Source organism: Mirounga angustirostris, unplaced genomic scaffold (assembly GCF_029215605.1).
Source record: "Mirounga angustirostris isolate CCGP_5_RB_7025 unplaced genomic scaffold, mMirAng1.0.hap1 SCAF_9, whole genome shotgun sequence".
In the NCBI taxonomy this organism is placed as follows: domain Eukaryota; kingdom Metazoa; phylum Chordata; class Mammalia; order Carnivora; family Phocidae; genus Mirounga; species Mirounga angustirostris.
This window is the reverse complement of record NW_026991717.1, coordinates 113302838-113328372: the sequence shown is the minus strand read 5'-3', so window position 1 is coordinate 113328372 and position 25535 is coordinate 113302838. Positions and strand designations below refer to the sequence as shown.

General features: G+C 45.5%; 2 protein-coding genes across 2 annotated transcripts in view; one reads left to right on the top strand and one right to left on the bottom strand.

Moving 5' to 3' along the window:
- Nucleotides 1–4277, bottom strand: part of SMOC1 (SPARC related modular calcium binding 1) — a 212597-nt gene extending 208320 nt beyond the window's left edge. Inside the window, exon 1 of the mRNA XM_064571253.1 lies at nucleotides 3573–4277. Within this exon, the coding sequence (XP_064427323.1) occupies nucleotides 3573–3575 (3 nt within the window). The 5' untranslated portion in view covers nucleotides 3576–4277. The remainder of the gene's footprint in view (nucleotides 1–3572) is intronic.
- Nucleotides 1233–25479, top strand: SLC10A1 (solute carrier family 10 member 1). The gene is made up of 5 exons (XM_045901100.3): nucleotides 1233–1686; nucleotides 13627–13837; nucleotides 20852–21030; nucleotides 22730–22926; nucleotides 24956–25479. Exons 1-5 carry the CDS (start codon nucleotides 1331–1333, stop codon nucleotides 25165–25167), a joined length of 1155 nt encoding a protein of 384 aa, XP_045757056.1. The 5' UTR covers nucleotides 1233–1330; the 3' UTR covers nucleotides 25168–25479.
- The last annotated feature ends 56 nt before the right edge of the window (nucleotides 25480–25535 follow it).

Below are 25535 nucleotides of genomic sequence, written 5' to 3'. Positions count from 1 at the left end.
CAGTTGATTATATACTTTGGAGTTGGGGGAGGTTAAAGACAAGGGAAGTTTCCAAAAGGACTTTCATATGCTAAAAATGACTTACAGGATCCTGGAGGCCTGGCCATTGTCAAGTTAAGGTTGTTTTCCCCTCTAGCAAGGTATTAACATTAAGATAGTTGGGAGATCCCTGGAAGATGTCACATGTGTCCCACCCAGGAGTGGGGGGAGGTTGCACGGTGTCAGCTTGTGCTTTGTCTTCAGCTAGCCTGCCACACACACACACACACACACACACACACTCACACTCACACTCACACGGCAGGCCCTGCCCTACGTGCGCCCCTCTTTCTACTTCTGCTGCCCGCCCAGAGCCTGGCTCCCAGCCTGAGACGCAAGGGCAGAGTGCAAGGAGAGCAGTCAGGAAATCAGAGAGAAAAGCCTGTGCATTCCTGCTTCCTTCTCAGCAAGTTTCCCAAGCAATGGGGCGACTCAGGCTGCTGGTGGCTGGGAAATCGGGGCACAAACATCTCTGCGGCAAGGGTTCCCTGAGAGCTGCCTTTTAAGGAAAAAGCCCCCCAAGCTTCTTGAAAGCCCCTCACCATCCCAGCAGGCTTTCCGCTCTGCAGAGCATATTCTTCCCCCCGGGGCCTGTTCTGTCCAGGTTCGGGAATAAGAGAAGGGTTTCCCCAGAATAGGCGAGAAGGGCACGGCCCCTGTCGTCTTCCAGAAGAGCCACGGACCCATCGCCTCCCAGAAGCCAGCAGCACACCTGTCCCACAGCCCCTGAGATCGGCTACCTCTGTCCAGCAGGGAACCGTGACGCTCAACTGTTTCACTACCCGGGTTTGGGGGCGGATGGAGGTGACCCGCTGGGCACGGGAAGGGCATCTTCCCCTGAATGAGAACTGCGGCATCAGGGACTGAACAGAGAACAGGAAGGACCAGACCCGGATCGGTGCAGGCCTGGACAGGTCCCCCGGGACAGAAGGCCTGTGGAGTGCGCTCAGTGGGCGGCGAAGGAGAGAAATGGCTCTCCTGTCCCAGCGGTAGCAAAGTGTTGCAAGGGAAGTGTGACTGACACCTGGGAAGGCTGCAGAGGCGCGGGAGGTGGAGGGCAGGGAAGGCCAGGCAGATAAGGCTCTGGGTTCTCTCCCCTTTGGGGCCGCAGCCAGAGAAACAGCACCAGTTGCATAATCCTTCTATTTGCCCAGAGCCACATTTTGTCCCGAAGCTTGCTGCCCTGGGAGGGGACTGAAGAAGGCACCTAGCAAAGACTGGGCAGAGAAGGGAGTCAGTGGAGAACAAGGGGTGTGCAGGGTCCCCCGGCCTCCAGCAGCCACGCAGGAAGATGGAGGCCCACAATGTGACTGCCCCGCTCAACTTCACCCTCCCACCCAACTTCGGCAAGCGCCCCACCGACAAGGCACTGAGCGTCATCCTGGTCTTCTTGCTGCTCATTATCATGCTCTCACTGGGCTGCACCATGGAATTCGGCAAGATCAAGGCTCACTTCTGGAAGCCCAAGGGGCTGGCCATCGCCCTGATAGCGCAGTATGGCATCATGCCCCTCACTGCCTTCACGCTGGGCAAGGTCTTCCAGCTAAACAACATTGAGGCACTGGCCATTCTTGTCTGTGGCTGCTCCCCGGGCGGGACCCTGTCCAACGTCTTCAGTCTGGCCATGAAGGGGGACATGAACCTCAGGTAGGACTGGAGGTAAGGAGGGAGCCGCCTGGGGATGGAAGCTGCACTGGAGATGTCACAGTCTCGGGAAAGAGCAGGGTCAAAGTCAGGATAGGGAGTGAGTGGGGGTCAGGTGGACACTAGAGCTGGGGCTGGCGGGCATTGAGGCCAGAGCGTATGCTGGGCCGGAGACAGGAGTTGGGGTACATCTTGGTTTAAGCACCAAGTCAAAGGGGCCCAGCTAGTCCAGAGGCCTCCTGAAAACCCCTTTCTTCCAGAGGTGTCTCAGATGGGCCACAAGAACTGACCTGAAGGAGTACTATTTAAACCCGAGAGGCCTCTGGGGAACTCTGCCCCCTTACCGTGGTAGGCAAGTTGTCTGCTTTGAGGCCAGAGAGCTGAAAGGGAGTGCACAGGGGTTCTAAACTTCTCCAGGGAGATCAAGGTGGCTTAGAACCAAAGACCCTTCCCATCCCTGTAGAACAGGCAAGACTTTTCAAAGATCCTTCCAGTTCTCCAGGCATACGGGACGGCTTCTCTTAACTTCCCCCATGGGCCCGTCAGACACAGGAACACATCCATGCAAAGACATAACCAGGCAGATTCTAGAGTTCCCCGGTGCTGGCACAAGCCATGCTGGGCTGCATGCACCTCAGCCAAACTGGTAGGGGTAGAACCCCTCACCCAAAGCATCACAGCAGAAATCTGGGCTCGCTTCTGTAGGGGCCGGCTGAACACCTGTCCTTCCAAACAGGTGGGACTCTGATCTAGAACGCCTGCCAGAGTGAGGCCATTTCAGACCTGCTCCAGCCTCAGCAGCAGCCCACGCTGGCTGAGGGAAAATCACCAGCAAAAGCCCTTGCCTCTCTGTGAGCCTCCGTCTCCAGCCTGCCCCCTCCGAGGTTCAGTCCCCAGTAGAGACCCCATCCCGTGCCAGGCAGGGCAGTGGGTTCGGACAGCGCGGCTGCTTGTGCTGGCTAGCTCCCTGCCAAACGTGCTAAGCACACCAGCCAAGTCAGGTGATGCAGAGGAAGGCCACAGATCTTTAAGTGGAAAACCAAGAGTGAGTGGGTCTTCCCTGGGACCCACCTTCTGAGCTCCAGACTCTCTACCCATGTGACTCAGCCCTCACTGAGGCAGTTGATGAGAAGACAGGCACAAAAAGGGGGTTTGGGGCGCCTGGGTGGCTCAGTCGGTTAAGCGACTGCCTTCGGCTCAGGTCATGATCCTGGAGTCCCTGGATCGAGTCCCGCATCCGGCTCCCTGCTCGGCAGGGAGTCTGCTTCTCCCTCTGACCCTCCCCCATCTCATGCTCTCTCTCTCTCTCATTCTCCCTGTCTCAAATAAATAAATAAAATCTTAAAAAAAAGGGGGGGGGGGTTGGCTTGTACAGTCTCCCATGGGAACATGTTCAATGTTCAACTACCTGTGAGGAAAGTCTTCCCTCCCTCTGATCCAAATCCTTCCTGCTGCAAAGCAAGCCCTCCGTCTTCAATCTGCCCTGTGGACAAGGCTCACTACGGCCCCTGCGTCCTGAGAAACCCGGACCGCAGCTTCATCCCAGTGTAGAAGGGGTGTTTGTGGGTGTGAGTGACCAGATGTCCCAGCCTCAGCAGCCCGTGGGTGCCAGCGAGGTGCCGCAGCATGCCTGCCCCTGCCAGGTCCGAGCCCACCACCAGCCCAGCCTCCAGCCACGCGGGAACATGAGCCCTCCTGCTCTCCTGCTGGGCCTCTGGGGACCCTCACTTCTACGAAGACCCCACAGAGAAATGCTGGGATGCCCGCCTTCTGCCACAAAGCCCCTTCCCACAGACAAGCCCCCACGCGCATGAAACCATGCCTCAGACCCCAGCAGCAGAGCATGTGTCTCACCATCTCCCTTCACGGGCTGCCAGACTTTAACTTACCATTGGAGTTCATCTGGGACAACGCCTTACGCTAATTACGATGAAATGATACTGATCATACAAAAGAGCCAGGCACGCAGCAAGCGCCTCCCATGAAATCCTCATACGGCCTCCTGGGAGGAGGTGCTGTGCCGAGTCCCATTCTAAAGATGAGGAAACTGAGCCACAGAGAAGCTAGTACATTTGTCCAAGGTCTGGGAGGCTCCAAATCCTGTCCTTTCGCTCAGGTGCCTTCAGGGCCAGGCATGACTATAAGGGAACAAAGTGGCTGCAGGGGGCCCGCCAGCCGTGGGGCCGCGGGTCTCTGCCGTGGGTGTTCTGCGGGAGCGCCCAGCCGCCGCCGCCTGCTTCCTGCTTTTCAGGAGAAGGTGGAATCTCCCTTTTTACAGGAAAACTCCGAGGTTTTCCCTATTGGCCACTCCTTAACATTTTTTTTAAAGCCCTGTGCAAGCCAAACGGAGTATGTGCCGGTCCGAGGCTACCAGTCAGGGCCTCTCTCCAAGCACCACACTAGACGATTTCCCCTGTAGGGTTGGGGCGGACCTGACGACCCCGGTTCCGCTTCATAGATCAGGAGCCGAAGCCCAGAGACTTGCCAGAGGTTTCCCAGAACCTGCGGCGAAGTCGCGCCTGGAGCCGGTCCCGGGCTCCCCTGCGCGCGTTGCTCCTCACAGCGGCGGGGTCCGCGGCGGCCGCCATCACAGGCGGAGGCCACCTTCCGGGAGGCCGGGCCGCGGGGGGGCAGCCGCGGCAGCTCCTTCCTCGAGGCTGCCCCACACGCCAGCTCCCAGGAGTGCGGGGGCCCACAGGCGAGGGGAAATGCCCTCAAAGTTGAAGCGAGCTTGGCCCTTCAGAGACAGCGGAGAGGAGAGCGCCAGAGGGCCGCGAGCTCTTCTGGCCGCCTCTGCGGCCCCGCACGTTCAACCAGCCCGCAGGCCTCCCCGCGCCCCCCACGTGGGCGCCTAACCAGGAATCTCACACTTCACCAGAGGCTGTCAGGTACCCCCACGCGCCCTCAGCTTCAGCCTCCAGTGCCTTTTTTTTTTCTTTTTTAAGATTTTATTTATTCATTTGACAGAGAGAGACACAGCGAGAGAGGGAACACAAGCAGGGGGAGGGGGAGAGGGAGAAGCAGGCTTCCCGCCGAGCAGGGAGCCCGATGGGGGGCTCGATCCCAGGACCGTGGGATCATGACCTGAGCCGAAGGCAGACGCTTAACCACTGAGCCACCCAGGCGCCCCTATCTGATAGAGACAGTGAGAGAGGGAACACAAGCAGGGGGAGCGGGAGAGGGAGAAGCAGGCTTCCCGCCGAGCAGGGAGCCCCACATGGGGCTCGATCCCAGGACCCTGGGATCATGACCTGAGCCCAAGGCAGACGCTTAACCACTGAGCCACCCAGGCGCCCCTATCTGATAGAGACAGTGAGAGAGGGAACACAAGCAGGGGGAGCGGGAGAGGGAGAAGCAGGCTTCCCGCCGAGCAGGGAGCCCCACATGGGGCTCGATCCCAGGACCCTGGGATCATGACCTGAGCCCAAGGCAGACGCTTAACGACTGAGCCACCCAGGCGCCCCCTCCAGTGCCTTTATTGACAAGGGCTCCAAACCTGTCCTCCCCACAGGGTATACAGATGTCCAAAAGTTGGGCATGTGCAGTGCTCCGAGAAGCAGGAAAGAGAAATAAAAAAACTACACGTGCTCCTTTCCCTCTGGCCCTCTGGCCCCCCAAGAGGCAGCCAGGCCCACGCTGTTCTGCCAGAACAAGCTCCGTCGGATCTCAGAGCTAGAGTCTGGGCAAGTCACCTCCCCTCCCTGATCCTCATGGTAAAGGGAGGATCACGACAGTGATCCTGGAGGTACCTGGAGGTCTTGGAGCATGGTTTCCATCCCCCTGAGTTCACAAGGCACACCATGTCCCAGAGCAAATTCCAGAACTTCTGACATGCCAAGCCAAAGTAAGCATGACTCCTCTGTTCAAGGGCATCAAAACAAGCACAAGTTGTGTGTGGCTTTTCTCCCAAGAAGAGATCAATAGCTAGCACTGTCGCCCCCGTGTGTCCCTCCCCAATCTGGTGCCCCGCTACCCACCCCAAGGGAGCACAGACCCTTTTACACTATTACTACCTATTTGTATATATCCATAAGCAAGACACATTGTTGTAGTTGCATGTTCTTAAATTTTATATAAACAGTGCCATACTGGCCAGATCACTTGACAACTTGCTTTTTGGAGATACAGGCATAGGAGTAGAATCGCTACTTCAGTGCATTTGAGCCCCAGTGCAGTGTGCTTGAATGTATCTGTTCTCTTGGCAGACATTTATTTATGTGGATTTCATGTTCTGCTGCTTTGAACATTGTTGTAACTGTGCCCCATGCTCCCATGTGAGAGTGCATATAATCAAAGCAGGACTGCTAGGTGGTGGGGTCCACACACCTACAAATAAGTCTCCAGAGTAGTCCTTGCACTTCACACTTTCCCCAGCAGTGTATGAAGATCCTTCTTTTTCCTTGTCTTCATCTGTCCTCGGAATTGTCAGACTTTGTAATGTGCGCCATCTGGTGAGAGTGAAATGAGTCACAGCAGCTGCAAATGATTTCAAGGGAGGTTTAGCACCTTTTCATATGTTTATTGTCCATTTGGCCAATGACTGTTTCACCATTGGTCTTCTTCTAGAAATATGTCCTTTGCCGATTTTTCTATGGGACTGTTGTGTTTTTTCTCATTGATTTCTAGTTATTTGTTGTTTTTGTGTGTTGCAATGGTCTACTCACAGTTTGGGGCTGGTCTTTATACCTTGATGATGATGTCTTATAATACAGAGTGCTTATTTTAATTTAGTCAAATTTACCAATATTTTTCCTTGACAGTTTGTGTTTGGGGAGGGTTCCTTTAAGATATCATTGACTATGCTCAAGGTCATGATGATATTCCCCTACATTTTCTTTGAAAAGTTCTAAAGTTATGCTTTTCACATGGAGATTTTCAACCTAGAACTTACTTTTATGTATAGTGTGACCTAATTTTATCTTTTCCAGATGAAGAGAGAATTCCCAGTACCACTGAGTGAATTTTTCTCTGGTAATTTGTAATTCCATCTCTCACATAGATAAAATTCACCAATATGCATGGGTTTTGTCTGAGCTCTCTCTTCTACTGGTCTGTGTGACTACCTTGCCCCAGTACCACCAGTACCAGTTCTTAATTACAGTGACTTTGTAAGTCTTGATACCTGAAAGGTAAGTCCCCACACCTGGTTCTTCTTGAAAATTATGTTAGCTATGGGGCACCTAGGTGGCCCAGTTGGTTAAGCGTCCAACTCTTGGTTTCGTTCAGGTCATGATCTCAGGGTCCTGGGTTGGAGTTCTGCTTGTCCCTCTGCCTCTGCTCCTCCCCATGCTCTCCCTCTCTCTCTGCCTCTCAAATAAATAAACTAAAAACTGTTTAAAAAAGAAGAATGGGATGCTTGGGTGGCTCAGTGGTTAAGTGTCTGCCTTCGGCTCAGGTCATGATCTCAGGGTCCTGGGATCGAGTCCCACATCGGGCTCCCTGCTCGGCAGGAAGCCTGCTTCTCACTCTCCCACTCCCCCTGCTTGTGTTCCCTCTCTCGCTGTCTCTCTCTCTGTCAAATAAATAAATAAAATCTTTAAAAAAAAAAAAAAAAGTGGGCGCCTGGATGGCTCAGTTGGTTAAGCGACTGCCTTCGGCTCAGGTCGTGATCCTGGAGTCCCGGGATCGAGTCCCGCATCGGGCTCCCTGCTCGTCAGGGAGTCTGCTTCTCCCTCTGACCCTCCTCCCTCTCATGCTCTCTGTCTCTCATTCTCTCTCTCGCAAATAAATAAAATCTTAAAAAAAAAAAAAAGTAAAATAAAATAAAAAAGAAACTAAAAAGTATACAGAAAAAATTACTTTTTGTTCTTGTTTTTTGCAATCTCAGATGTAAAATCCAAATGTCACCAAAAAATGTACATAAAGATTTAAAAATTTTATAAGGCTAAAAAAACCACAAAGTCAAGATACAAACATTATGCTGGGAAAAAAATATTAGCCAAATATAGGCCAAAGAATTAATTCCTTCAATATGCAAAGAACTTTTATAAATCAATAAAAAAGAACCAATAATTCAAAAGAAATGTAGACAAAAAGGATATGAACAAGTAGTTCATAGAAATGTGAAATACAAATGACCAATAAGAAATGAAAGGGGTTGGTGCCTGGGTGGCTCAGTCGGTTGAGCCTCTGCCTTCAGCTCAGGTCATGATCCCAGGGTCCTGGGATCGAGTCTCTCTTTGGACTCCCTGCTCAGCAGGGAGCCTGCTTCTCCCTCTGCCTGCCAGTCCCCCTGCTTGTGCACTCTCTCTCTGACAAATAAATAAATAAAATCTTAAAAAAAAAAAAAAAGACAAAAAATTGTTAGCTCCACTTCACCCTTAACTCTTCATTTGATTTTGGGGATTAGGTCTCAAGTCTACAAAAAATATTGCTGGAATTTTGATTAATAGATTAAAAATTTAGAGGCCATCTTTATAGTATTGTGTCTTCCCATCCATGAAGATGATATAGCTTTTCTTTTGGGGGACAGGACCTTATTTTATACCTTTCTATGGAGTTTTATAATTTCTTCTATAAAGATCCTGCATGTCTCTGTTAGATTTGTTTCTAAACACTTCATAGATTTTGTGAATATTATGGCATTTCTTTTTTTTTTAAATTGCAATATAGTTGACAGACAATATTAACTTTAGGTGTATAGCATAGTGATTTGACAGTTATTTTCACGATAAAATGCTCACCACAGTAAGTGTAGTTACATCTGCTAAATGGTATCTCTTTTTAAAAATCCATGTCCTGGCGTGTGGTGGGGTAGGGGGGCAGAAAAACCATGTCGTAGTTATTTTTCCTAGGACACAACTGATTTTTTCATATTGCTGATGTATTAAAAAACTCATGGATTCTCTTACTTTCTAGTTGTAGTAGAATTTCACTTGGATTTCCTCTGTGGACAGTCCAATCATTGGCATGTCGTGAAAATTTAATTTCTTTTTTTCCCCCCAGCCCTATATAGTTTTTATTTCTTGTTTTGCTGTGCTAGCAAAGACATATATATATATATGTAGTGTGATTTACAATAGAGGTGGGTAACAGGTATCCTTCCTTTATATTTCTTCTTAGAGGAAACTTTCTAATTTTTTACCATAAAATGTACTGTTTGCTGTAGATTTTTGATAGATACCCTTTTCAGGTTACGGAATTCTGTTCTGCTGCTACTGTGCTAATTTTTTAAATGCATGAACACTGTATTTTGTTGAATGACAATTTTCTTAGCTATGAAAGATCATACCATTTTTCTTTAATGTGATAATACAGCGATATATGTCGATAGATTGTCTAATGTTAACCCATTCTTACATTGCTGGGATAAACCCATCTTATTCTTTTTATTATTTTGTAAAGGCATTGCTAGATTTGTTTGCTAATATTTTATTTAAGATTTTTTCTTCTGTGTTCATGGGTGAGAATGGCCCCTAACTTTCCTTCCTCATAATGTTCTTTTGCAGCTTTGATTTTAACATTATACTATTCAGGGTGCTTGGGTGGCTAAATCGGTTAAGCGTCTGCCTTTGGCTCAGGTCATGGTCCCAGGGTCCTGGGATGGAATCTCACGTCAGGCTCCCTACTCAGGGGGCAGTCTGCTTCTACCTCTGAAACTAATAATACATTATGTGTTAATTAATTGAATTTAAATTAAAAAAATTTAACCTTAATAAAGTTATACTATTTACATACAATAACTGGGGCATGTTTCCCTTTTTGTATTCTCTGTATAATATTGAGACTATCTATACTTTGAATGTCTAATCAAACTCTGCAATAAAACTATACACATCATGTGGGGTTTGGAGGATAGGTTTTCACTACTTACTTCATGTCCTCAATGATTCTAAGTTGATTCAGGTTTTCAGCTTCATTTTGAGTTGGTTTCTATAGATTATATTTCCCAGGAAATTGTCCATTCAATCCAAGCTGAAAAATGAAAAGTACAAAACTGGCCTTGGTTTCTTCTATAACTCCCTAAAATCTTTAATGTGTCTGTAATTATGTACCCTTTTTCATTCCCAATATAATCAATCTGTGCCTTCTTTTTCCTTGATTAGTCATGCCAGAGGTGTCTTTTCTTGGACTTGGAAAAAAAAGCTGCTCTTGGTTTAATTCATCCTCTCAATTTATATAAATTTTTAAATTTATTCTCTCAACTTTAATATTTTCTTCCCTCTATTTTCATTGATTTTACTTTGTTTCTCTCTAATTTTCTGAGTAAGATACTTAGTTCATTTTTAGTCTTCTGCTTTTCTATATAAACATTTGAGGCTATAAAAATTTTCCTCTAAGAATGATTTTAGTTGCTCCCCAGATTTATTTTTTTATTGAGATATAATTCACTTACCATAAAGTTCACCCTTTCAAAGTGTGTAATTCAGTAGTTTTCAGTATATTTACAAGGTTGTACAACTATCACCAGTATCTAATTCCAGAACATTTTAATCATCCCAAAAAGAAACCAGTTAGCAATCACTATACATTTCTCTCTCACTCGAGCCCCTGGCAACCACTGATCTATTTCATGTCTCCATAGACTTTATAGAAGTGGGATCACACAATATGTGGCCTTTTATGTTTCTCCTTCTTTCACATAGCATATTGTTTTCAAGGTTCGCCCATGTGAGGGGCGCCTGGATGGCTCAGTCAGTTAAGCGTCTGCCTTTAGGTGAGGTCATGATCCCAGGGTCCTGGGACCGAGCCCTGCATCAGGCTCCCTGCTCAGCAGAGAGCCTGCTTCTCTCTCTGCCTGCCGCTCCCCCTGCTTGTGCGCTCACTCTCTGTCAAATAAATAAAATCTTTTTATTTTTTTTATTTGACGGAGAGAGACACAGCAAGAGAGGGAACACAAGCAGGGGGAGTGGGAGAGGGAGAAGCAGGCATCCAGCTGAGCAGGGAGCCGATACGGGGCTCGATCCCAGGACCCTGGGACCACAACCTGAGCCGAAGGCAGACACTTAACAACTGAGCCACCCAGGTGCCCCAATAAATAAAATCTTAAAAAAAAAAAAAGGTTCGCCCATATGGGAACATGTGCCCGTACTTAATACATTGCTTTTTGTGGCTGAATAATATTCAGTTGTATGGATACACCATATTTTACTTATCCATTCATCAGTTGATATTTTTATTGTTTTACACGTCTTGCTTATTATGCATAATGCTGCTCTGAACGTAAGTATACAAGTTTTTGTGTCAACATATGTGCTCAATTCTCTTGACTATGTATCTAGTAGAATTCCTGGGTCATATGGTTACTGCCCATCCCAGCAACAACACAGGAAGATTCCTATTTCTCCGCATCCTCTCCAAGACTTATTATCCATCACTTTTATTGTAGCCATACTAGTGAGTATGGTGATCTCATTATAGTTTTGATTTATATTTCTCTAATGACCAATGATGTGGAGCATCTTTTCATATGCTTATTGGCCATTGGTATGTCTTTTTGGATAGTGTCCTTTGAAGCACAAATGTTTTTAATTCTGATGAAATCAAATTTATTTTTTTCTTTTTTTGTGCTCTAGATGTCATTTTCTTTCTTTTCGGGGGAGGGTCTCTACCACCATTTTATTTTATTTTAAAATGATTAAAAACTAAAAGAGGAGAAAAATATCAGAGTGCATCCTCTGTAGTAAGGCTAACTATTGTTTCATGACATTTATTACCCCCCCCGCCCCAGGGGTACAGGTCTGTGATTCATCCGTCTTACACAACACCCAGTGTTTACCATAACACATACCCTCCCCAATGTCCATCACCCAGCTGCCCCATCCCCCCCCTTCCCTCAGCAACCCTCAGTTTGTTTCCTAAGATAAAGGTCTCTTATCATTTGTCTCCGTCTCTGGTTTCATCTTGTTTCATTTTTTCCTCTCTTCCCCTATGATCCTCTGCCTTATTTCTTAAATTCCACATATCAGTGAGATCATATGATAATTGTCTTTCTCTGATTGACTTATTTTGCTTAGCATAATACCCTCTAGTTCCACCCATGTTGTTGCAAATGGCAAGATTTCTTTTTTTTTTTTTTTTTGATGGCTGCTAATATTCCGTTGTATATGTATACCACATCTTCTTTATCCATTCATCTGTCAATGGACATCTGGGTTCTTTCCATAGTTTGGCTATTGTGGACATTGCTGCTATAAATATTGGGGTGCACATGCCCCTTCAGATCACTACATTTGTGTCTTTGGGGTAAATACCCAGTAGTACAATTGCTGGGTCATAGAGTAGCTCTATTTTCAACTTTTTGAGGACCCTCCATCCTGTTTTCCAGAGTGGCTGCACCAGCTTGCATTCCCACCAACAGTGTAGGAGGGTTCCCCTTTCTCTGCATCCTCACCAACATCTGTCATTTCCTGACTTGTTAATTTTAACCATTCTGACTGGTGTGAGGTGGTATCTCTTTGTGGTTTTGATTTGTATTTCCCTGATGCCGAGTGATGTTGAGCACTTTTTTATGTGTCTGTTGGCCATTTGGATGTCTTCTTTGGAAAAATGTCTGTTCATGTCTTCTGCCCATTTCGTGATTGGATTATTTGTTCTTTGGGTGTTGAGTTTGATGAGTTCTTTATAGATTTTGGACCCTACCCCTTTATTTGATTTGTCATTTGCAAATATCTTCTCCCATTCTGTTGGTTATCTGTCATTTGCTGTGCAGCTTTTTATCCTGATGAAGTCCCAATTGTTCATTTTTGCCTTTGTTTCCCTTGCCTTTGGAGATGTGTCTAGCAAGAAGTTGCTGTGGCCGAGGTCGAAGGGATTGCTGCTTATGTTCTCCTTGAGGATTTTGATGGATTCCTGTCTCACATTTAGGTTTTTCATCCATTTTGAGTCTGTATTTGTGTATTAGATGTCATTTTCTAAGAAACTATTGTGAATCCAAGGTCATCTCCCATGTGTTTTAAGATGTGTTGCATTATTATTCTATCCCAAATGTTTTTTCCATTATGATTTTATATTTGACACATGAAATTATTACTTTATTTTTCCAATAGTTATTATTGATTTCTTGGTTTTAACTCTCCTCTTTTCACAAATATAGACCTCAGTTCTAGTCCCTCCCTTTATCATGAAAACCTAAGCCTCCAGATAACCAAGACTAAACTCCACCCCCTACCCACTCCACACAGTGTGGCTTCAGCTTGAGCTCACCCACCAACTCCTTTGCATTCTGTTGCTGGCACCTGGAAACCTCCCTAACTTTCATACAAGCTCAAATATGTGTTTAGGTGTTTTAGATATTCATGGAAGAAGGATTTTCCCATTATTTAGTTCACAATATTCTTTGAAGGTCTCTCCTCACCTCTGACATCTACTTATTCCTAGTGATACCTCTACCTGTTGCTGTCCTTGATGGCTATACTCTGGACCCTTTGACCTAGGCCATGCTTGATGTTCACTGAAGCTATATTTCACCTCTATGGAAACAATGAAGAAGTACAGATAGATAATAGGGCTGTGGGGAGGAGAGACATACACTTAGTGGGGATTTCCTGGGGTCTTGCCAACCCCTCATGCCCAACCTTCCCACAAGAATGGAAGCCAGAGCCATATATTGTCACATGAATATCCACAAATACAACAATGTTCCCTAGCTGCTTCATTCTTTCAGTCAGCCTTTCTGGAAGGCTTCTCCCTATACAGGACTAACATGTATTGGAGTGAAAATGGAAATGGTAATAGTACAATTAGGATACAGATTAGAGCTGAGAAGATATATTATCCAGGCTCTGGGACTCACACTCTATTTATCGTAAATAATGTAAAGATAAACCAGAAAGTAAAGAACTTGAGAATATCAACCTGTAGCCTGTATCTCCTAAGCCTACCGGAAAAAAGAAATTAATGTATGTAAAATGCTTAGCACAGTGCCTGACACATAGCAGGTAATGAACAGAATAGTCTATGTTAATGGGCTCTCTCTGTACTCTTCCTGCTTCTCCCACCCAGCATCGTGATGACCACCTGCTCCACCTTCTTTGCCCTGGGCATGATGCCCTTCCTCCTGTATGTCTACTCCAGGGGGATCTATGATGGGGATCTGAAGAGCAAGATACCCTACAAAGGCATTGTGGTATCACTAGTCCTGGTTCTCATTCCCTGCACCATTGGGATCTTCCTCAATGCCAAACGGCCACAATATGTACGCTATGTCCACAAGGTAAGAACCTGGGGACCTGTGCAGGGAGCAAGAACACCACTATCATCTCAGTGTATTGCCTGAGGAGAGTCACTGGGCTTTCTCTGTGTCTGTTTCCTTCCTTATTGGAAAAAGAAAAGGGTCTACTATTGGTACACCTACTTCATGGGATTGTAATGTACATGAGAGTACTTTTGAAAAGTTAGGAGAAAGAAGGAAAACACCACACACAATTATATGATCATTATTTTCATAATAAAAAAACTTGTATTATGTACCTCCTAGATGCTAAGTTTTATGCTATACTCTGAGGTTTCATTGTCATCAATGAGTCTGATATTAGCAGAAAGTGAAGTGATAACACATGACAAATCAGATCAAATACAGTGTACAATTAAGTATTGGCTGAATGCAAGAAGATCGGGTGAGGGTAGACCATGAAGAAAGGGTAGGATTTGGGTCAGCCTGGGGGAGAAGCCCGAATAAAGGAACTCTGGGGGAACGAGGGCCAACTTGCCTGACTTGATGAGAAGCCAGAGGAAAACAGGGGAAGAGGTAGTGTACGCACTCTCAGCATTTCAGGTGTGGGACGGGAGGGAGAGAGGAGTAGAGGGGGCTTGGAGGAGCACTGTGGTCACACACAGGACATCACGCCACTTCCCTGCCCTTAGAAGAATCATAGACTCTTGGGAGTGCTGTGATGGACCATCTACCAACTTTGTAACCCTAGAGCTCAGTCCCTGTCAGTCTCCCCCTCCAGCTCACTGCTCATCCCCCAGGGCCGGGGCTCCAAGCTCGTCCTCAGGAAGGATTCTGCCTCAGGCCAGCCTAGCCTACAAGGCCTGCTGCTTGGAAGCTCAAGGCTTGGCAGCAGCTTTGGGCCTGAGACAAAGAAAATGTAAGTCAAGTTTTCAGGACTTTTCAATTTTCACACTACCATCATCCAGGGTAGGTTTGCCCTTGTCCTGGCCCAGTCCTGATACAGTGGCTACAGCTCCCCTTCCGCCCTGTTGGAAGACCTGGTCAAGTCATTCCCCCTTCTGTCCATGTTCGATCACCCCACCTCAGTTCTGAAGGGCAGCATCCATTCTCTCCACTCTTGCTTCTCCAAGATATGCTTTTATTGATAATGATCCCCAAGTCCCCCCAGCCTCCCCCACCTCTGCTCTCATTTCTTAAGTCTCTGTATTGGTTGGTTCTTCACAATCAGTATTTGATACAGGCTCACCTCTTTCCTAGCTATAAAAACAAAAACAAAAACCACCTCTACTGGGCTCCAACACCTGCCCTTCCTCCCCTACCCATGCTTCAGGAAACATCCCTCCCTGCACCTGCATCCCCCCCCGCCCCCCGCCCCCTTCCACTCCCACCACACCCACCAGGGCCGCTCTCACAAGTGACAGGCCCTCAACAATTAGTCTCAGCTACTTGAATCCCTCTCTTCTCTCATCCTTGGTCTCCCATCCGCTCAGCATGATGATGACCACCTGTTCTACTTTCTTTGCCAAATCCAACAGGCATTTCTCAGTTCGTCCTTAACTTTTTAGTAACTATTGGTATGGTTGACCATCGCCTCCCTCTCAGAAGACTTCTCCCTCAGCTGTGGTGATCCGGGCACTCCTGCTCTCCTATTACCTCTCTGGCACTTCTTTTGGACTCTCTAGTTAAAGTTCATCTGGTGAAAGTTACTTCTCTGCCTTCAGCCCAGGCTTTCTGCTTTTCTTACCAGATTTCCCTAAGCCCAGGATCTCCCCACCATGAGATCTAGTCCATCTCAATGACCATCCACAAGCTGATGACTTCCAGAATGCCATCTTCAGCCCTCAACTCTCCTCTGACTCCAGAATCCATCTATTAATTGCCCAATCTTTCTACCTGAATATGCGTCAGGCATTTAAAACTCAGTATGTCTTAAATTAAAACCATCTCCTCTCCAAGCCTGCTCCTCCCCATGTGATTATCTCAAGGAATGGCGTTCCATGTGCCTAGCTGCCTGAGCCACAAAACCGTTAAATCGTTCTCAGTGTCCCCTCTCCATCCCCTCTGATATCCACCTAAATAGGAGATTGTCTATTCTGCTTTGTGTCACTTGGATCCATCCACTCCTCCCCATCTCTGAGAACACTATCATCCACTCAGGCCACTATCCTCTCTTACAAGACAACTGAAACAGCCTTCTAACCTGGCTCCCTGATCCAGTTTTAACCTGCGGATGGAGATGGAAAGTACAAACTCTTACTGTGTCTTTCTTACTGTGCTTAAAACACATCAGTTCTGTACGCTCTCCAGGATAAACTTTAAAACTCCCCAGTGTGGCTTCCCAGGCCCTTCTTGATTTGCTATCCCCAGCCTCTCCAGTCCCAGCTTTTTTCTCTTTGCACGTCCTTCCCTCCACCTGGGACACTCCCCACATTAGCAGGGGGAAAAAGCCCCAGAAACCTTTGTGTCTATCATGTAATTTTATTCAAGATAGTCTGTGGAGGTATAGGAATGCAAAAAAAAAAAAAAAAAAAAAAATTAAAAATGTGAAATGACCCGTGGTATCATTTAATGCAACTCTGCTCTTCCCCATTTTATAGGTGACAAAGCCAAGGACTATACTGCCAGTCACAACTAATATAAGAATGTATGTCTCCTTTTTAACTCAGAGTAACTTTAATTAAAGTATTCATCTGAGGATGCAGAAACAATCTCAGATTAGAGCTGGAAGGGCTTTCAAGATAAAGTTCAGTCTCCTGCCTTATTCCAATTTTATAGATGGAATGACTGAGGCCCAGGAACTTACATGGCAGAGCCAGGACTATCAGTCAGGCTCCTATTCCTGTTGCGTTACACGCCTGCCACTCAATTCAACAGCAGAAATGGAGTCCAGTGAGATCTCCCTCTTGTATAAGATATAGTGAACGATAAGTTGAAAAATGAGCAAACACTCGTCCCCGCCTTTTTCCACACTTAACCCTTCCAGAGACTTTCAAATCACAATTACCCAACTTCTGATAACTGGCGCTTGGCAGAAGGCATCTGCTCAAACTGTTCCATCCCTTGCATTACTTTGTGGGAGGTCACATTTAGATAGGCCAAGATACAGTTTCAAGGATGCTCTATTTGGGATGGCAATTCAACTCATACTTTAACTTACCCGTGCCAGGGTTTATTCAATTCTATGCGGTCAGGCTGATGAACCTCAGCATGACATGGTCCACTTTTAGCACAAGCCATCCACCACCCTTAAATAAGGGTCGTGCTGTTACAGTGACTCAGCCCGTCCCCCTATGCTTTTCCCCTCCCTGCTGCTACCGGAGAACCGCCCCACCTCCGTCTCACATGTCTGCCAACTTGGCGGCTTCGGCTGCTGCCAGGCTGTTGTGTCTTTTAACACTTGCCTCTGCTTCTGCTGCCTTTTCTCTAGTTCTGCAAACTCCCTAAATGAGATGATCTTCTTAGTTTGGCCATTCAGCAACCTGTGTAGGCCACCTTTGTGGGCAAAGTGAGCTAGATCATGTCCTGGGCCACCGGCATGCGGATGGATTGGCTGCCTGTGAATGTACTCTCCTCACAGCTTCCATCAGCTTTCACAGAGCAGTGAAGTCGGCTGGTGCAAAAAACATGGTAACCTGTGGAGAAGCAACTACCTATGGCCTCTTGTCACAGCAGGAGGTTGTGGACAAATGGCAGGACTGAGAGTAACAGGAAGCTTTGGGATGGTCAATTCCTCTCCTTTAGCCGTGAAAAATAAGAGGAGGTACAATTTAGTGAGTCAGTTCTTATATGCCAGGTGCTGAGCTGTCCACCTCACTCAGAAAGGTTGAGCAACTGAGCGAAGTTTATGCTCCTACAGACTGGCAGAGCCAGCCTTCACACCGGGGTCACACCAACATCTGTGCTCAAAACCACTCTACAACCCCAAAGAGTGGAAGAACAAGAGTGAGGGAATACAGCAGCTGCCCACAGAGAAGAGGATTTCTGGGCTCATGGACAATTTCTGTAGCCCAATGACCCCTACATTACCCATTACACTCTGGATGGGGACAAAATCTATTTGGTCATTGAGTAGAGGAAAAATCCAAAAGGAGAAATCAATCCAAATGCAAACTGGACAATTCATCAGTTAAGTCTTCCAACACAACTTGAAACATGTGGTTATCAATGAGGTCTGTGAAAGTCCTTCCTATCCTGGGGTAGAACCACTAGTTGATACAGGTGACATTTAAATGGTTACATCAGGGGGCACCTGGGTGGCTCAGTCGGTTAAGCATCTGACTTCAGCTCAGGTCATGATCTCAGGGTCCTGGGACCCAGCCCTGCATCGGGCTCCCTGATCAGCAGGGAGTCTGCTTCTCCTTCTCCCTCTACCCCTCCCCCTCGTTCATGCTCTCTCAAATAAAAATCTTTAAATGATCACATCAGCTGCAACATGGATTCAAACATAGAAATGCAAAACAGTGCAGCTGAAATTTGAGCAATATGTTAAAATGTTACCAAGACAACTTCCTGAATGTAATTAATGCCACTGAATTGTACACTTAAAAATGGTTAAAATGGCAACTTGTATTATATACATTTTACCACAATTTTTATTTTTTAAGATTTTACTTATTTGAGAGAGAGGGAGAGAGTATGTGAGAGCACAAACAGCGGGGGGGGGGGGGGGGCAGAGGGAGAGGGAGAATCAGACTTCCCTTTGAGAAGGGACCTTGAGATCACAAGACCTGAGTCGAAGGTAGAGGCTTAACCGACTGAGACACCCAGGCGCCCTTTATCACAATTTTAAAATGTTACTAGGAAACATGTCACATGAATGAACTGGAAACTCGAAGCAATACACCTAATAATTAGAAAATAACATGGTAAATTCAACAAAAGTTTGCTATATATTCCTTTACTCAAAAGATTAGAGGGATAAAGAGCCTTAAATTTATGCATATACTTTATCACTTTGGTGTGTCATTCGCTAAAATGCATAGACATGTGAGTGCACTTTGAAAGCTTTTATTCTTATGTTACATGCTAAAAAGTCTTATTGTTAATTTCATCATAAATTCACCTATTGAAAATTTAAAATGGTATGTAAGATGGGGGCACCTGGGTGGCTCAGGTCATGATCCCAGTGTCCTGGGATGGAGCCCCACATCGGGCTCCTTACTCAGCGGGAAGTTTGCTTCTCCCTCTCCCTTTGCTCCCCGCCTCCTCCCCCAGCTCATGCTCTGGTCTTTCTCTCTCTCTCTCTCAAATAAATGAGTAAAATCTTTTTAAAAATAAAATGGTATGTAAGATGCAACAAATTTTAAAATAAAGCAAATTCTAAAATAAATGAAAACATACCATTGTTCCCAATAAATACTGCTTTCATAGCCACTCACCTGGGGCAGGGTGAACCTGCATTGTTTCTGATGTTGCCTTACTACCCAGAACATTTCTGAAACTTTTTTTGGTAACTTCCTTCCTATCCAATCTGCAGGTCACTTGAGAAAGTAGGCTTGCCCCTTTATGGTTATAAATCATTTGGGGTCTAAAATCACATTACCTGGCTTGATCACCCACCTTTACCAGCTTCACTTCAAATGACTCTTGGCAACTTCCAGAAATCAAATTCATCCTAAAATGGATGCAGTCTGTACCCATAATGGAGGTATTTGAGACAAGTATGACAGGTTCCAAGAATAACTTCTGAGTTCCAAAATATTTGGAGCGAGTGATGGTAATACGGTAGATATGTGTATACAGGCTCCAGAGATAATGACTTTGTAAGAAAACTTCTAATTTGTAACCAAAAACTTGTGGGAGGACGGAATAGTCTCATTCCTTCCGAGTCACAGCATTTACTGAAAAATCCGTGATCCAAAGATGTCAACCAGAAGCCATGCTGGCTTAGTAACGTGAAAATAAAGGAAATCTCATTCAAAATACAGTTGGGAAGCCCTGAAGGGACTACCACTCGCCTGAGAGTAGGTATGCCTTTTGAGTAGCTCGTGACTTTGGAATGCTATGGAACCAGCAAGGCTTCCTCATTTCTAACAAGAATAAAATTTAAAATGGCCTTTACGTCCAGGAATTATTAGATGCCATACTCTTGCCAGCCACTTGGCCATCATCAAGGTCCTGGGAATTCTAAACCTGATTCCCTGGAACCTAAAGGAAACCACCTCACTGATATTTCCACAAAGAATGCTGCTCTCGAATGAACCAACAACCAAACCTCTGTCATGGTCCAAAAGGATTTCCCCCAAATGCTCATCTAGAAAAACTGACTAGAGATGCTCAACAACTGGCCCCAGAAAAGGAAAAACAGTATTAGTAATCTATTAACTGATAGCTCAATTAAAAAAAACAACAAACTCTGGCTTGGCCAAATAATCATCTAGTACTGCTAGAGACTCAAAGTTCCCATTACTGACTACTGGAAAGTCTTCATGAACCAGTACTAGCGGGGAAATAGTAACAAGGTCCCAAAGAGTGCCTATTTTGCTTGACCCACCTGCCCAAAATAGAATTCAAGAAAACCTGTCCACACTGCTCCCCAACACTTCAAACTGCCAAAAGCAGCATACCTTGCATTACCCAACAGAAAGCTTACTTTACATACCCCAGCAGGAGGAAGAATTTCTCCTGGCCTAGCAATAGCCCTGCCAATGCCGACTCAGCGAAACAGCCCCTCCCAGCTTGTCCTCTCTAAAAGCCTAGTGGCCTGTTCTCAGCACTTGGCTCCGGTTCACCATAGCTTGCTTGTCCCAAACTGCACTTCACCGATTTCCAGAATTCATTTTGCTGGTAAATATCTGGCTCTCTTGTTCTTTTAACAGTCAACAGTAACAAAAATATTAAGTCTCTGTTGTCCAAGAAGCTTCCTAGCTTGGAACCCCTAAGAATTCCAAAAAGATGGAAGATGAAGGTTTTTTTGCACTCCCTCTTCAAATACCATTTTTTCATTAAAATGTTTCCCACCTTTGACACCCACCCATGCTTCCTCAGACTCTCTGCTCCTCCCTATCCCCTACCACCCTTCTAATTGCCTTTTCTTCCTATCCTCATTTACAGGGAGGGAGGATCGTCATGCTTTTGTTAAGCGTGGCCATCATAGCACTTTCTGTCATCAATGTGGGCAAGAGTATCATGTTTGTCATGACACCACACTTGCTGGCCACCTCCTCCCTGATGCCTTTCATCGGCTTCCTGCTGGGCTACATCCTCTCTACGCTTTTCCGCCTCAATGGACGGTAGGTATTATTTTATTTTTTAAAGATTTTTTTTATTCCTAAGAGACAGAGAGAGGCAGAGGGAGAAGCAGGCTCCTTGCCAAGCCTGCTTCTCCCTCTGCCTCTCTCAGTAGGTATTATTTTAGATCTCAATGTCCCACCGGCCTCATTCTTGTCCTGGTCTCTCAGGAAAAGGTAAGATCCAAAACCCGGGGGAGGCATTTTCCTGGCAGTATGTACAAATGCATCAACTGAACAAGGAACTTTGGACAGTGACAAGCATTGGAGTTAAGTTACTAAATGGTTTAGGAACAAAAGCATCTAATAACCCAAAGAGCAACAGCTCATGATGAAGTGCTCCCTCCTGAGCCTAGATTCCATCTCCTGATGAAATCTGGTAGCTAAACGACTCTGGAGTAGCTCCATGTCATCATGGTGATGATCATCTTCCTTTTCCACTCTTCCACCTTGCCTGCCGAGGCTTTAGTCTTGACAAGGACACCACTGGGTGACAGCTCTGCTAAGTGGCACTAAAAGTTGAAGTGGCTATGGACCTCTGCTGTACTTTAATCCAATTCACAAACTCAGGGGCTATTTTCAGAGACAGTCAGCCTTATAATCTGGTGTAGGATTATCAGACACACCGTCTACATAGTGCAGTACATTTCAGAAACTTTGCCTCTTTTCAGCCATAAACAAATACTTATGCAGAAGTCTAAACATTAGTAGCACCCTAGTGCCCTCCCACTTGCCCCCCCAAACTGAATTGCTTTAAAAATACAACTTAAAAAATTATCCATTTTAAGAACCACACTAATAAAGAACAAATTATTATAGGATATAGAACGTGATTAGAGTTAAAAGGCTTTCAATGACCACTAGATGTCAATTTTCAGTGATAAATGGCCACATAATCAAAGGCCATCAGAGTAATTAAGTTCCCCCATAATAAATGTGCTGAGACAGCTTTTAGAAATTTTTAGTAACTATTTTAAAACACTACTATCACAACTCAATAAATGTGTATTCAGTAAATGTAAACATCCCATTCCTCAGTCCACAAAACGAGAGCAAAACCAAGAGTATATTCCAAAGATAGATAATGGGGCTGAATCTTTTAAGATTTGAGTGAGCGAGTGTGTGTTGGGGGGGGGGTGTAGGAAGAGGATCTCAAGCAGACTCCCCACTGAAGAAAGGCCCCCATGTGGGGCTTGATCTCACAACCCTGAGATCATGACCTGAGCCATAACCAAGAGCCGGACGCTCAACAAACTTGAGCCACCCAGGCGCCCCCTCGTTTGTTTTTTAATCATTATGGTTTTGGAATTAAAGATCTTCAAACCAGAAACTAGCAAACGGGACAAGGTCCCCAGGCATTTCAGACCATTTTCTACTTATGTTCATACTGCAACTGTCCCATATGTGAACTGTATAGAACAAGCCAATGAATGATACTGGCTCACACTTTCATCCCTCATCAGCCAAACATCTCTCCAAACTTTAATTTGCCTGCAGAAGCAGACAAATGGTAAATCTCTAAGCTACTCAAACTCTCTCATAAAAACTCCCTGCCATGAACCTACCAGTCACCATGCACTCCCACCTTCATTCAATGGGTCTTAGGTAATTTGGGGAGGGAGGGAGATGGACAAGTGAATTCACACCTTCACATCCCTTCTAAGGAAATAATGGCTAGGTTTGTTTTTTTTAACCTACACAGGTGCAGCCGCACTGTCAGCATGGAAACTGGATGCCAAAATGTTCAGCTTTGTTCCACCATTCTCAATGTGACATTCCCCCCTGAAGAGATTGGACCGCTTTTCTTCTTCCCTCTCCTTTACATGATTTTCCAGCTTGGAGAAGGGGTTCTTCTCATCTTCATTTTTCGGTGCTATGAGAAAATCAAGCCTTCCAAGGGTGAGTATTGAATCATTCTTAGCATTCTCCCATATTGGACCTGATCCTTGCCAGCAAACAAATTTCTGGCAGGTACCTTTTAGATGGGGCTTCAACTCTTAACGAGGTCACTAGAAACCAGGTAGCACCAGAAGTAGGAAAAAACTTCAAAGAGCCAGGGCTATTTCCATGAATTGCACTCCAGCTTCTAGCTGGAAGAATCGACTGTGGAGAGACTTTGCCCTCATTGGAATAAGGCAATTTTGACTAACTGGGGAAACCATGGAAGACTCTATGTCTTAGATATTTAATAGCTGTGAGGTAGTAATTGTGTGAAGAGCTCCTATTCAAAATCTGGAAAATTCAGTTTTCTTTAGGACTAGGTTCTTCTTAGAACCAGGTTAGACCCAAACACCACTGGCACTCCTTTATGAAAAAACATTAAAGCAATGCAGCCTAATAAGCCAGGAGCCAAAAGACTCCCAATTCTGGTTACACAGTAAACAAAAGTTTATTACAGGATCACAATTATCTAGTTTGTTTAGTCTGATCACTATTGAATTACTTTCTAAACAATAGCACAGCACCTCTTTTCTATGATGTTCAGAGCATTTTTTTTATTCTCTTTATAATAAACCTCAAGGAAACCTACTAAGACCCTTCCTCTTGGTGGACTTCAACTGCAAATGTCACTTTTCCAAATCAGGAAACCTTACTTAGTAAGGTACTTCAGTAGAATTCTAAACAGTAGAATCACTCATATCCTTCAACTCGATCTTGTTTCCCATGAACTTGAGGGGCTCCTTCAAGATGTTTTCTAAACCCTGGGAATGGACTCAAACCCTAGGAAGACAACCTTCCCTGGGGGGCCTTCATTCTCTTGGTAGCTAATGTGGATTTACAATTAAGACAGAATCTTATCAAGCAGCCAAAAAGAAACCATAAGTAGCTGACTGTACTTTCTAACTTTATAAGCATTGGTTTAAAACTACAGTGGAAGGGGGCCTGGGTGGCTCAGTTGGTTAAGTATCACACCCAACTCTTGACTTTGGCTCAAGTCATGATCTCAGGGTCATACCCGCCTCAGGCTCTGTGCTCAGTTGAATCCGCTTGAGATTCTCTCCCCCTGCTTGCAAGCACATGCTCTAAAATGAATCTTAAGGGACGCCTGGGTGGCTCAGTTGGTTAAGCATCTGCCTTCGGCTCAGGTCATGATCCCAGGGTCTGGGAATCAAGTCCCACATCAGGCTCCTTGCTCAGCGGGGAACCTACTTCTTCCTCGGTCTGCTGCTCCCCCTGCTTGTGCGTGTTGACAAAATCTTTAAAAAACAAAAACAGTAGAGTTGTGGAAAATAATCTAGTCTGATGCTTACCTGAGAGCAACTCAAATTTGTTGCCCATTAAGTCTTTAGTCTCCACTGTCTTGCATAAGTAGTATGAGGTGGAAGCTTCTAAATCAATCAACCAGATTCCCAAGTTTGCAGGGCTACAATGCACCTCAGAAGACCTTCTTTGGAGCTAATGCACTATAAGGGCTGAAGCAGCTGTGCTCAGGGTGAAGACTCGTTCTTGTGTTTCTGAGCCCTGTACCCTTCTACAAAAATGGGGACAATCTAGATAGGTGAAGCCTGAGTCCTATGATCACCACTCACCTCCATACCGGCAGGAAAATCGGTGTCCAAATACAAGAGGGGGGCATGAGAACTCCACTTAGAAGACCCCCTAAAAGCTCTTTCCTCCCTGCCCTTTCCAAGTCAACCCTGTGGAACATGTAACTCTCCCACTGCATTGCCTGTACCAAGTTGGAGAGGAAGTGATGAAGAGTCAATAAAGACTAGACTTATTTGTAGTATTACCATTTGGGATGTTGAAGGGAAAACAAATCTTTCCTCCAGAGTTTAAGTCACGGGAAGCTAGGTGGTAAAGAGATGGGGAAAAAACCCCACAAAACCCCACAGAATACAACTTAACACCTAGGATGTGCTGTCTTTGAACTAGCTTTGTATTAACTACAGTTGCTCTCTACCTTTGACTCTTTTCAACTTTCCAGATAAAACAAAAATGACCTACACAGCTGCTGAAATTGAAGAAACCATTCCAGGAACTCTAGGAAATGGCACCCACAAAGGGGAGAAGTGCTCCCCTTGCACAGCCTGGTCAGAAGACAATTCAGTGCAATCAACTGGAGAGCAAAAGATGAAAGAACACCAGAGCCTTGTGTCGAGTTTCTCTAGCAATGCCAGCAGGAACTATCAGAACTGACAAACCTTGCCTGAAGGGAGGACAGTCTACCTGAAGAGCCTCACCTATCCCCAGCTCAGAGGTTGATACTTGTTTAAAAAATAAAGACTTGTTCAAGGACAGTCCTATGAAAAACAGAAACCAAAACTGCCTTTTGTCCCTGAATTTCCAGAACAGTGTTCCATAGGCATATAAGAGGCACTCAACTTCTGAACTAGCCAATAAATAGGGGCTTTTACCCTAAAATCAACTATCCAAATCCTATTCCAGCCTTTGTGACAGAGAAGAGGAAATAAATGCTCAGAGCGCTGCCAGATTTTAAACTTCCGAAGTCCTTTACTAACCTTAAAATTCCCTTCTGACGTTTCTGGGGTTAAAGCTTGTACAAA